Consider the following 13,854-nt stretch of genomic DNA (forward strand, 5'->3'; position numbering starts at 1 on the left):
CCATTGGCCTCTTATGTCAACATGCTGCTGAGGAGATGGCATTAAATGGATTTAGGGGAATGTGTGTCTGTGTCTTTCTGTCTGTGTGTCTATGTGCGTGTTTCAACATGCTGAAGGTTTATATAGTGGGTGTAAATGTGTGTGTAACTGAGAAATCATAAAGCATGGTTGCATGTATGAATGTATATGTTGCTATCTGTGCATGTATGCTTGTGTCTAGAGGGTTTGGGTGTGTGTGTGTGTGTGTGTGTGTGTGTGGTGTGTGTGTGTGTGTGTGTGTGTGTTGTGTCTTGGGTGTGTGTGTGTGTTGTGTGTGTGTGTGGTGTGTGTGTGTGTGGTGTGTGTGTGTGTTGTGTGTGTGTCGTGGGGTGTGGGGTGTGCGTGGTGTGTGGTGTGTGTGTGTGTGGTGTGTGTGTGGTTTGTGTGTCATAAAGGTCTGGCCCTTAATGCCAAATCAGCCACCTGGTCCCAGATTGGGCCGCAGCCTGGTTTCATATCCCCTCCTTCATTTGGGAATGAATGGGATTAAATGTAATCCCGTTTATAGACACCCGTAGAGATCAATACTAAACTGCATTTAACTTGATTTGACTGTAATCTATTACAAAGACGCTTACTATTGCACTAAGCGTTGTTTCGAAAAAGAGCCAATGCTTCGTTAATGGCTGCATTTTGTTCAAGCCTTGGACCAGTTCTCTTTACTAATGATTTCTAATCCAACGTCAACATAAGGACACACCGACTCCATTGACCTGATTTCAGTTGCTAGTTTTTCTGTATTTCCATGCGATGTTTCACTTCCCTCGTAAATATTTGCATATTAATTTGAAATGTTCACACAACAGGATGATTTGAAGTGTAATCATACCAATACCCGCACGTTTTATAAATACACACATGCCGTGGTTAATTGGCGGTTAGATTTCTAAATCTCGGGGTGCAGCCTTACTCGTTCAACTCAAAGCAGGATATCTGAGAGACATGTGTAACAACCCCCCCTACTTTCCATTTAATTGGTTTCATAAACAGATTAATTTGAAGGAGAGGGGGGCTTAATTGCTAATCAGTGTTTCCATGCAGCTCCTGAAGAGTTGAACAGGATCAAGTGTGTTCTTCTACCACAAAAAGGCCTTTAGAGCCTGCAGTACACTGACAGGGGAAGAGAGGAGAGAACAGGAAGAAGGAGATACAAAGAATAAGGAGGCAGTGGTAAGAAAAAGAGGAAGCAGGAAGGAGAGAGGAACATTTAGAGGATAATGACAAAAGGCTAGGCTCTGTTCAGAAAAGTTTGTTTGGTTACCATTGAATGTGTTGATGTCTTTGAAAAGAGATAGTGAACTCTATAACTGTCATCTCAACATGATTTAGCTCAACTGGGTTTCAATCCTACATTCTCCCACACTACACCCCTCCTGCACTCCCTACACACCCAAATCCGCTTTAAGACACTGGTACTGGCCTATACTTTTGTGAGGGGATCCAGTCCTTCCCACATCCAGGAGATGATCAAACCATACACCCCAGCATGTGCACTTCGTTATGCATGGGTCAATGGGCTTTCTACACCCTTACTTGACCCAGGTACACTTCAACAAAAACACAACTCTTTGTTATCCCGGATCCAAAATGGTGGAATGAGCTCCCCATTGACCTCAGGACTGTTTCACCTTTACCTTGGCCATTAAATCAGAAAATAAGAATAGAAATGGAGCTCTTCATGAGTTCAGCCCATTTGAATGCACCAGCACTTCAATGATTTGGCTTATTTTGACGTGAATGTACCTGCACTTTTCTTGTTGTTCTGAGTTAGTGTCTTTGTGGTTTATTGCACTTATTGTAAGTGGCTTTCAATTTAAGTGTCAGCTAAATGTAATGTAATGTTGTTGTTGTTGTTGTTTTTAATCTTGACATTAATGATCATGCTGTTGTTCCCAGCGGTGCTGAGCGATCGGCTGATCCTGCTGTCCTTCCTGGAGCAGAGCCAGGTGGCTGCCGTCTACCTCAACCCAAAGAACCAGGAGACCCCGGAGACTGGCCGGCGAACAGACAAACTCTCACCCTCTGAAATCAAGGTACAGTCAACGCATTGATGTGCATGAGTAAAGTGTGTGTGCCTGAGAGATTCTGTGTGCACTAAGACTGGTGTGAGAAGATGAAGTGAGAGTCAGAAGGAGAAAGTAAAGACAGACAAAGAAAGGCAGTAACATGTCGTCCCATATTATTGTCTAATTCCTATCCTATCTGATGGCACGCTGAAACATTGTGTGTCAATACTTCCCGGACTACAAATTAACTTTGATTTGAAACCAGGAGTCTTCCAAATAAGAAAATCTTAACCTGTTGCTTCTTAATTCATTTGCAGACTTCTGTCTATAGAGATTACTTCACAAACTGCCTGAATCTAGCAAAAATGTAACTTTCATTTCGCTAGTTAAATCAGTTAACTATCAGAATCTATTATACTTGTTCGTGCCCTAACCTTTGGCTTAATGCAGTTTGTAAATTATGATTATTGGCCCAACTCGGGCTTTGTATCTTTGTGCACAACAGGTGAATGTAGTCACCATGGGAACCTTTTGTCTAAATGTGCCTCTTACTCTCTATATCTTTGCTGTTTCTGTCTATTAATCTCTCATAAAAGTGTGTATTGAGGCACTTGATCTGGAGGTGTTTTGTAAGTGTTAGTAAAAAGTCCGATTTTGTGCCGACCCGGTCGTCCCTCCCCCAAAACAAAACTATACTCTGTCCTCCCTCCCTTGCTAGCTGGCTAACCGCTAACCCTGGCATTATCACATTACTGCCAGGCCCTTTTGTTAAGGTGTGTGTGGTTGTGTGTGCGTGTACATGTGGGTGTGTATTAAAGCAATCGTTCCTGCCGTGCGTCTGTCTCCAGAAGCAGAGTCCTGATAAGACACCCCCCCCCCCCATAGTGTACACCCCACACCTCTGTCAATGCATGTGCTGCTCCATACACACATGTGCACACACACGCACAACTACCCATCCCCCACAACAAACACACACACACACACACACACACACACACACACACACACACACACACACACACACACACACACACACACACACACACACACACACACACACAACATCGCCCTGGTCCAGTGGGCTAAGCTGGAGAAGGGAGAGTGGGGGGCGTTGAGGGGGGGCTAAACTAATCCGGCCCACAGAAAGTGGTTTTTGATTATTGCTGACCAGCAAACGCCAGCAGAAAAAAAAAAACAGAAGAGGGAAGAGATGGGTAGGGATGGTGAGGTGGAGGGGGGCGGGGGGGTCGAGATAGTGTGTTATTAACCCGGTGATTTTCAGATTTTTTTCTTCTTTGCCATTTCTAATCTGTCAGTGATCTCCCGTTCAGCTGTTTGAGGCAACTCTTTGTTCCTTTTATCATCACATGTACTTCCATCATTTTAATTCATCTCTGTATTTCGTGTCCAAAGCAAATTCTCCCCCGAGGGGGCGAGAAGGGCAGACATGGACCACTGAACCTCCAGCTTGTCGATTTATTAATTTCTGCATGTTTCTGTGCTTTAAACCCTTTTTTTTGTTCCAAGAGATTTTAGTTTTTTTTGTTGTTTTTAGAATAATTTAAATAGACATTGCTGTATTACTGCTTTCATAACGTGCCTTTCTGTCAGGCCCTAGACACTCTTATACACGGTAACACAGGTCATTTGTGTGTGTGTGTGTGTGTGTGTGTGTGTGTGTGTGTGTGTGTGTGTGTGTGTGTGTGTGTGGTGTGTGTGTGTGTGTGTGTGTGTGTGTGTGTGTGTGTGTGTGTGTGTGTGTGTGTGTGTGTGTGTGTGTGTGTGTGTGTCATCGACTCTGGTAGCTGCTTCATTGTGTTAGTGAGTGTGACTGGAGATAAAGAGTGTGTGTGTGTGAGAGAAGAAGAAATGAGCTGTGGTGTTCATGAAAGGCAGGGTCACAGTGTAAGACCTGCAATTTCACCTGCTTTAAAAGTGCTTCTGGATGGAGCACTGTGTGTGTGTGTGTGTGTGTGTGTGTGTGTGTGTGTGTGTGTGTGTGTGTGTGTGTGTGTGTGTGTGTGTGTGTGTGTGTGTGTGTGTGTGTGTGTGTGTGTGTGTGTGTGTGTGTGTGTGTGTGTGTGTGTGTGTGTGTGTGTGTGTGTGTGTGTGTGTGTGTCTCTATAAAAGTGTGTGCTTGTATACACTTTTTACCCCACTGCCTGTACATGTATACATGTGTATTTGTGTGCATACATGCATGCATTCATGTATGTGTGTGTGTGTTTCTGTGTGAATGTGTGTGCCCCCCCCCAGCGCCACGAGAGCTCATTACTGTGCGTCTCTTTGTTGTGGCCCGTAGAGCGTGGCGGACCTTCCCAAAAATATGCACATCACTAAAACAACAAGCCCGACAGAACAAAACACGCAGACACACATTAATAATGGAAGATAAAAAACAACCTTTAGACATCAACAAAAACAAAATGGGGGAAGGACACGAGTAATATTCGGGGCTGGAGAAGTTTGAGAGCCTTCAGGTGTTAACACAGGCAGGTGAATCCAAATGAGTGAATCACTTAGACTCTGATAACTTCCCCTTTTACTGATGAATGTGATACAGCAGCTAGTCTTCTTCTTGTCTTCTTGTCACAATAAGTTTATGTACTCTGGTCCTGCATTGGTAAGTCTTTGTGATGTCTGTTCTTTATTTGCAGGTCCCATTATTATTATTATTATTGTTATTATTATTATGCGCCGCTTTCCCCCTTCTACTCCAGTAGGACTCAGATGAGGATGTTGCACTTTTCCTTGTTCATGTGATGTTTTGGTGTTGTTGTTTTTTTGTTTTGTTTCTTTCCGTTAAAGGTGGGGTAGGTAATTCACTTCAGAAACACTTGTTATATTCCATGGAATGCTCTTAACATCCCGATAGCAATGAATATATTAAATGCTTTGACAATAAATACATAAAAGAAAATGTCATCTTTGGAAGCCGTGGCGCTGTAAAAAGCACGACCAATCATCTGAGCCGGCCCGGCTAAAATAACTGGATGGCCTACCTGCCTGTCAGCCTTCCATCGGGGCACAAACTTATCTCGTGCCCTCATTGGTCATGTGCGCGTTCGTGTGTGTTGGAGGAGGGGCTCTGTAAGGAAGTCTGAAGGAAGAGGCAGATTTTTTCCGGTTGTGTACTTTCAAATTCTAGCGCACTCGAGCTGGTTTCTCCATTCTTACCTACCCTACCTTTAACTGTCAAGTGGGAACTAAGTATTTTTTTGTATGTTTTTGTGTTTCTCTTATTTTCCTACGATACTGTTATGATTGGCTGTGAATAAGAAAATATGAAGGACAGACCATCTATTTCTATTTATTTTATTTTTTTTTGAGAAAGGGGCAGGTAATATAAGATTATGTTCTCCTCCCTGCTCCTTTTCGGGTATGGTGTGTTAATAGAGACATGTTTTGTAAATAATTGTTATACATTAAGTTGTGCATACCATGAACGGAACAATTAAAAATGAAATGAAGATAATAAAATAAACATTAAAAGACAAAATACATGATAAAAGTTGCAGTTAAGATTTGAATAGTTCAATTAAAAGCAGCGGCAAAAATAAAAGTCTTCTGCCTGGATTTAAAAGTAGTAAGAGTTGCACTGGACCTGCAGGTTTCTGGGAGTTTGTTCCAGATATTTGGAGCATAATAACTGAACGCTGCTTCTCCATGTTTAGTTCTGACTAGGGGACAGAAAGTTGACCAGGTACAGAAGACCTGAGAGATCTGGATGGTTCAGAAATGTATTTTGGGCCTAAACCAACTGTACGTGTCGTTCCATGTCCAGGTGGTGTCTGTGGAGCTGAGCGGTCGGGGGGGTCGCAGGCTCAGCAGACGGTTGGCTCTGAACCGTCTGCAGGACGTGGCGCTCTGCTGGTGGGACTCGGTCGAGCCCAATGAGGAGCTGTGGCCCTGGACCCCGACAAACACACACAGGAACAACCTGGTCCTGCTCAGCTGCTCGCCTGCTGAAGGCCTCAAGGTACATTCACACACATGCTTAAAAAGAGCGAGGAAAACGTTGCCAGGTAAGGTTAGAAACTTTGTGTACACATGGGGTGGTTGTACAGGTCAAACAAACCCCAGAGATCCACCCAGGAGATCGCTGTTTCTGTCCCAAGTGAAACCGAAATTCAATGTTGACTCATTTAAGGTTATGTTAAAAAGGACCTATGATACTTTTTGGGGTTTTCCCCATCCTGTAGTGTGTTTTATACACAGCCACAAAATACAAATATGAACCTGAAAATGATGGTAATAGGGCCCCTTTAATTACTTAACTCAAGTGAGAAGATGGTGGATTGCTCCTTTGGGAGCGAGATACTGATCCTAAAGGAAGTATTTTAAGTCACAGTGATGAAGGGAAGAAGAATCTGAGACTGACGGGAAAGCTCTCCATATACAGGTCAATCTTCAGTATATTTTAAAACCGCAGGATAGTTAAAGCTTTCTTTTTTTTGTAATTCAATTTTTTTTATTGGATTTTAAGCACAAACATTCAACATCATATACAGACTCAGAGAAAAAACAAACAGTACCAAAGAAATAATAAAAATAAAAACATAAAAACAGGCAGGTAAAAACAGGCATTGACAAGTATCCATACATCAAAGTAAAGCATCCAGTCATAGCAGCGCACATAGTGCATGATATTGTGAGTGTCCCACATCCACTTATTACTGTCTTCACACGGTTCCACCTTCCCCAGACATGTATCTACTGAAACTATCCCATTGTTCATTAGCCATGCCACTTTGAACATTCAACCTTCCCAGCATCTTTTCACATGCAGCAGTCTCCATCATTTGAACCCTCCACATATTCAGTGTAGGAGTTTGGGGATCCTTCCAACATCTTAAAATGATCCGTGCACACGTTATTAGGCCAGTCTTTAACACTCTAAATACACATTTATTCAGATGCGGGGTCACCGTCCTGTCTCCAAGGAGACAAAGTCTTGGCGAAGTGGGAATATCACATTTCAACCATTTTCCCATAGAGTCCAGAACACTCCTCCACAAGGGACAAACCTTCGAACATTCCCAAAATGCATGCATATACGTGCCACGTTCTTCCCCACATTTCCAACATAAATCATCCTTAATCAGGCCCATTCTGTTAAAGCTTTCTTTGACCTTTTCAGGACTCTTTGAAGCCTTAAACTCAGTAAACACACCATAACTCCAGCTGTTTCTTTTTTACACACTCTAAGTTACTCACACACACACACACATACACACACACACACACACACACACACACACACACACACAGAAAGGACACATAGTGAACAAAGCTGCTGTTTGGAGTGGAGGCCTGTGTTGTGGTGGATGGGATTGGGGACGGTGTGTTAGTCACCTCTAGGGTGGCACCTCTGTGTTGCACCTCCATGCATCACCATGTGAAATACACCGGAGAAGCTAAGCTGTGGTTCAGCGTGAAGGAGAACGCCTACACTTCCACACACTCACACGCTTTACACACACATCCTCATGGCCTCTGGCAAAACCCTACCCGTGACCTGATTCTGTGTCAACGTAGGGTTGTCTTCGTGCCAAAAGCACATGAAAGATCCTAAATTACCGAACTGAGCTTAACTCTACTCCTCATGCTGTGTATCGGTAAGCGTATGCAAAATATTTCACTACAACAGAGAGAGAAGGGAGATGAGCGTTACCAATTGCATGCTAGGAAAACAAATTCACGCAGCAGAATGAGGGAGGGAGGCACATGAATATTGAAATAAGCAAAGCAGATGCTGTTTGCTGCTTTTACCGCTTCTTGTTTTTGGAACGCTCTTCACATTTATCTACACTCCTTCACCTAGTTTATTCTCACTGTCTCCTTCAACCCCCCACATCCTCCTCTCCTCCTTCCTTCCTCCACGCTTCAAGAACATTAAAGTGTCTTCGTGGGGCTGCGGCATCGCGCTCTAATGAAAGCGTTTGTTGTCATTTTTCAGATGCGCGGTGTGAAATTAAGCGAACAGTTTATGTAAGAGCCGTGGCGGGAATCAAACGTCGGGCACACATCGGGAGACGCCAGCTACTTCAATCACTTCAAGCTCATATATATGTTCCTTTTGTTCAGTACGCTATCTGCCGCACTAAGCCAATTTTCTAGCCAGTCTCTCGGCATTTATAAAAGTCTGATTTCTTTCCCTATGTGGTCTTAATTCGTATGCCCCCCCCCCCTCCTCATGCTGATAAGTGGAGCCACGGCATGCAGGGGGAAGCAGAGAAAAACACATACATAGTTTGATTTAATGCATTCAGTTAACATTTTAATTATCCTTCCTTCATGCTTCCCTCCCTACACCACCCCCCCCCCCCCCTAAACACAAACATACACACAAACAAACCATTTAATAATCTTAATAAAAGGATGTTTTCCTCCTTTTTTAGTCATATCTGTGTCTATGTTTGTGAACATTTTAAAGCGTATGACTATCCTGTTATCTGTCACCAAACAGTTTCCCTGCCGTTGTTTGATCTGCATTTCTCTGATTTCTGTTGTCTTTTAATTATTAGCTCTGTGCTGCATGGGTATTTTCTTTGGCTAAACAAGAAAACCAAAACAGATTGTCCATTACAAGACAACCTTGACTGAAATAACTCGTAAAGAAGGAATACATAATTGAATAAGTCAATCTATACTTCATCTGATCCATAACAGTACAATTAAGACTGTATTTGAAAGCTACATTTACAACTTTAAATTGGGTAATTTTGCCTCGGAAAGTTAAAGCTGCAATTTTTAAGAAGCCCTATTATGCCTTTTGGGGTTTTCCCTTTCCTGTAGTGTGTTATTTAGGTTTTAGTGCATGTAAACGGTCTGCAAAGGGTAGAATCCCTGTGTTCCCTTCAGAAGGAGTTTCTATCCCTCTCCCTGCCTGAAACGCCTCCATTGGACCCGTTTACTTTCGCGACATATGACATCACTATGTAACACTCACGCTTCTATTGGCTAGCGCTCCAACACACTGTACATCAGGGGTGTCAAACTCAAGGCCCGGGGGCCAAATCCGGCCCACGACTTCATTTTATGTGGCCCACAAGAGCTCTGAAAGAATATAATATGTTTATTATGCGGTTACATGGCGATTTACAGAAGCACGTTGCCCATAAACTACATGTCCCACAATGCATCTCAATTTTTTTTAATTTAATGTCACTTTGTTTTCAAAATGTCACCCTTTTTTTTTTTTTAACCTCATTTTGTGACATTCTCACTGAAGAGACTTCTAATTATTTACCCTAGACTTCTGCTTTCAGACGTAGTTAATTATGAAGTTATTACCCTATCAGATAATAATCCAATGCAGAGGCAATAATGTAATATAATGCATTATTTTATATATATTAAATATTTATATATGTATTTTGATATAGTCTCAAAGTTACAACCGGCCCTTTGAGTGCAACCATACATCCTACGTGGCCCGTGATGAAGTTGAGTTTGACACCCCTGCTGTACAGTACATGATAGCTAAGACAGATAGGTTGATTGGCTAAGGGGCGGGACATCTCTAAGCGGTCAACCAATCACAATGGAGCCGGCCCTCAGAGCAGACTGGGCTCTGGTTTCAGACAGAGGGTATGAGAGGCAGCATAGAAAAATGTTGAGCGTTAAAGCATGGAAACTTGTCACAGTAGAGAAACAAATTACAAATATGAACCTATACATTTGCACAATACGTCCTTTTTAACGTGCAGAATTGAAGCATGTACAGTAAAAAGCACTTTTTTTTAGCAATGCACTTCAATCAAACAGTAAAGTGGACCATGAAAAGTTCAGTGTGGAACGCAAAGTGCAGAATTACCCCCAAGCTGCACTGCTTCCACTGCTTAAGGTCGAGTGAATTACGTTCCCTCTGTTCTACAATTATGTTCAGAGGCGCCAATTATGGCAGTTTAGGTGTGAGGAACATTTTGCATCGTAATCCTGCTGTATCTGGGCATTCTCTCACATCAGTACCTCAACACTAACCCTAATTCACACACCTCAAACTTCTCAGCCGCCCCCTCCTCCTCCTCCTCCCTCATACAGCCCTCATCCCTTCATCCCTCCACTCTCCTCCGAGTCCCTCTGCCCGTCTTTCTCTGCTCCGTGAGCTGGAAAATTGGCTTCAAAAGGCCACTGCTGTGAACAAGGGCCAGCCACACAGTTGGGCCCGTCCGCTTTATCTTTCACGCCACGGAGGGGGAAAGAAAGGTGCCGGCGAGAGAGAGACAAGAAGAATGGAGAAGAATAGTTTTGACCAGTCACTGAAACCAATAACCAGGAGAAAGCTACTTACTAGAGGCCTCTCTCTCACTGTCTGTCTCCCACTCTCTTTGCATCTTTCTCTCCATGTCCCACCCTCTTTTCCCCTCTCTGAACTCACTTTATTCTCTCTCTTTCTCGTCGTCTTTTGTGCATATTTCTGTCTGTCTGTCTCCCTCTTTTTCTGTCTCTTTTGCACATCCTTTCACTCACTTGCTCTTTCTTAACCTTATTCATCATTTTTCTATTTTATGCTCTCAGAACCGGGGAATACAGTACAATAACTTGCCACAAAATACTCTGGAGGGTTCACAGGCAAACAAAGCTTTTTCTGAATATATTTAAATGGCACATGAATAGTGTATTTCAGAAGTCCTTTCTCCACTCTTAGTTTAAAGACTGGCTGTTGTTTTGACTTCCAAAGTGTATTTGTATTATACATATTTCATTTAGCAGTATGTAATACAGGGCTGTACAATTGTTGCTTTCAGACAGTTTTGTGATATCAATGCCAAGAAAACTGTCTACTGTCCACGCTTTTTTAGGGGAACATTTATATTCAACGTTTGTAGCAGAGTTCTTATAATATTCAGCTGCATTTAAAGGTTTATGTCATCATTCGCAAATTATCATGTCTCGTCATGCTTACAGTGGCATGAGTATTCGCAGTTTTTCTGAAAGAGTGAACCCCCACTTTGACCCTGAAAGTCTTGAGTGCAAATAATCTAATCTCCCAATCAGCTGTGTTGCCTTCAGGGGCCTTTTGCTTGCCTTTGCTCAGTACACATGAATGTGAACAGCATGGCTGTACAAATGACCCAGAGTCAAAATGCTGCTGCGCTCACTGTAATAAAATGTGGGATGCAGTTTTTGCTCTTAATGTCCTACTGTATGTAGCACATTTGAGACTTTGACTATCTTTTTCAAATATTGCACATTTATGAAACACTTAAAAATAACTCAAACTCAGTTCCTGGTCCAATAAAGCTCAAATCATGTAGGGCAGGGGTGTCAAACTCAAGGCCCGGGGGCCAAATCCGGCCCGCGACTTCATTTTATGTGGCCCCACAAGAGCTTGCAAAGAATATAATATGTTTATTATACGGTTACATGCCGATTTACAGAAGCACGTTGCCCATAAACTACATGTCCCACAATGCATCTCAAATGTGACTTTTTCTCAGAATTTGACTTTTTTTGTCCAAATATGTCTTTTTTTCTTAGAATTAGCCTTTTTCTCATAAATAGATTTTTTTTTCAAAATGTTACTTTTTTTTCAAAATGTCACAATCAATGTTTTTCCAGAATTTGGCTTTTCTTTTTAAATCATTTTGTGACATTCTTACTGAAGAGACTTGCAATTATTTACGCTAGACTTCTGCTTTCAGACGTAGTTAATTACCCTATCCGATAATAATCCAATGCAGAGGCAATAATGTAATATAATACATTAGTTTATATATATTCAATATTTATATATGTCTTTTTATATAGTCTTAAAGTTACAACCGGCCCTTTTGAGTGCAACCATAATGCTGATGTGGCCCGTGATGACATTGAGTTTGACTCCCCTGATGACCACTGTCCGCGAAGCCAGAGTAAAAGGGCTGTTATATATGCCTTTATGAAATATTGACTAGAGATTAAGGAGCTCCTTATTGGGTAATAAAATGCCACCTTTAATCGGCTGCATAATGAACTGCATCTTCAAACATCCAAGTAACATCAAGGAATAATAAATCAATGCATACATTTTTGAGGCCCTGCAAAGCTAGAAAATGCTTTTATCGATCGTGGTGTGAAAAAAATCAGACAGTTAAATATCAATATTAACTGTCAAATGGAGCAAATACCCAAATGTGATGAAGACTGTGATATGAATTGGCAGTAAATTAAATTAGAGTTGTGGACAGGGGTGTGAGGAATCATTCTCCATCATCACATATGTTTAAAATACACGCTGTTGCAGGTTGAATGAGGCCATGCAGTACTTCCTCTTCACTGCTCTTTAGCCGACTCTCTCCCCCTTCTTGTTTCCTCACCTCTTGGGGGAGGCAGAGCTGAATCAGCTGCACCTCATCCCCGATGGTGCCACGGTGGCATGCTGGCACAGCAGGCGGGCACCAGCAGCCGGGCACAGGATGAAAAGCTGAGAGGATGAGATGTGTTGGGGGGGGGGGGGGGGTCAGGGTTTGTTGAACGGAAGTAGGTTTTGTGATTCTCGAAGCATCCACCTACGCATTTGTGTGCAAGTTTGTGAAATGCTTGTGTTACTTTGTCCCTGGAGAAATGTAGCCCTACCCTCCCCATAGGATACCCTAACCCTTACTGAAATAACTTTTAAACGTAATATTGTTGCTTTCAACTAACTTAATACAGTTATGTGAAATCTCTTGACATAATACATTTAATTAGAGTCAACGTTTCATTTTTTTCAGTGTGAATTGAGCCCCTCATTCCTGCTGCCACAAATAAAAACACACACACACTCACATGCACCCGCACACATACACACACACACACACACACGCATGCACGCACGCGCACGCACGCACACACGCACACACACACACACACACACACACACACAGGCACGCACGCACGCACACACGCACGCACACGCACACACACACACACACACACACACACACACACACACACACACACAGCACCCACCCCCTGGGGAGCAGCAGGAGCTATAGCTCTGGGGGATTATGGAGTGGGAAAAAAAAGCTTTCAGGAGGACAGTCATCTGCTTCTCTCCTGCTGTAGACCACAGGCAGGCAAAAAAACAAACAACTTCCTCAATCTAAGTCCCTTTTTGCCAATGCCTGCCAAAAAAACTGGACCGGGCAGCTTTGCGAGAGAAGAGGAAGACAGGCATCCTTCTTTCTGTCTACACGGCGAAAAGAAATGGGCTCATTTAGCCAAAGCTGCCACGGTCAATGCAGGGTTTTGATAGAGGCTTCGGTTAGGTGAAATCCCTCCTATAACGCTCTGTTAGTGACTGTGGAAATGTTGGCTGATGTCTCCTGTCACACACCTACAGTTGATGGTTCCTTGTGGGTGTTTTATCAACACTACCACCCGTGACACGGCTTTACTCCATCAGTGTCAATGCTTGCTGGCTTAGCCATTGTGTCCGAATAATCTGAATTCTGGTCTAAAAATCCAGAGCTTTCTTCATGTATCACTCTATTCATTTTGAAAAAGGACTTGTTTCTTGTCAGTCACCATGTTATTGTAGGTCTTGGCTCCTCACGCAGGTAAACAAAGCAGGTTGTTTATCGCTGGGTGCTGGGTGCCAGGCTGTGGTATGCTCAGGGAGAATATGTTGTTGACCTTGAGTTAAAATGAAGCTCTTATCATTAGTTGTCTTGATTGACAGCCGGGTGTTTATGAGCAAAGAGGAAGGCTCTTTTTCTTCCATCTCCGGGGGGGTTTGTGGCTGCCATGGTGTGACTCATTTCTCTGTCTTTCTCTCGCATGTTTTCCAAACTATTCCTTTCTTTTGCTTGTTTATCAACCGTACTGGCACAAGTCA

At 42.8% G+C, this 13,854-nt stretch overlaps 1 protein-coding gene across 1 annotated transcript in view; it reads left to right on the forward strand.

Moving 5' to 3' along the window:
- wdpcp (WD repeat containing planar cell polarity effector) overlaps positions 1 to 13,854 on the forward strand; it is a 75,893-nt gene that overhangs the window by 35,382 nt on the left and 26,657 nt on the right. Inside the window, exons 8-9 of the mRNA XM_034135882.1 lie at positions 1,936 to 2,072; positions 5,833 to 6,027. Of these exons, the coding sequence (XP_033991773.1) occupies positions 1,936 to 2,072; positions 5,833 to 6,027 (332 nt within the window). The remainder of the gene's footprint in view (positions 1 to 1,935; positions 2,073 to 5,832; positions 6,028 to 13,854) is intronic.

This window comes from Trematomus bernacchii, unplaced genomic scaffold (genome assembly GCF_902827165.1).
Source record: "Trematomus bernacchii unplaced genomic scaffold, fTreBer1.1, whole genome shotgun sequence".
NCBI classification, from domain to species: Eukaryota; Metazoa; Chordata; class Actinopteri; order Perciformes; family Nototheniidae; genus Trematomus; species Trematomus bernacchii.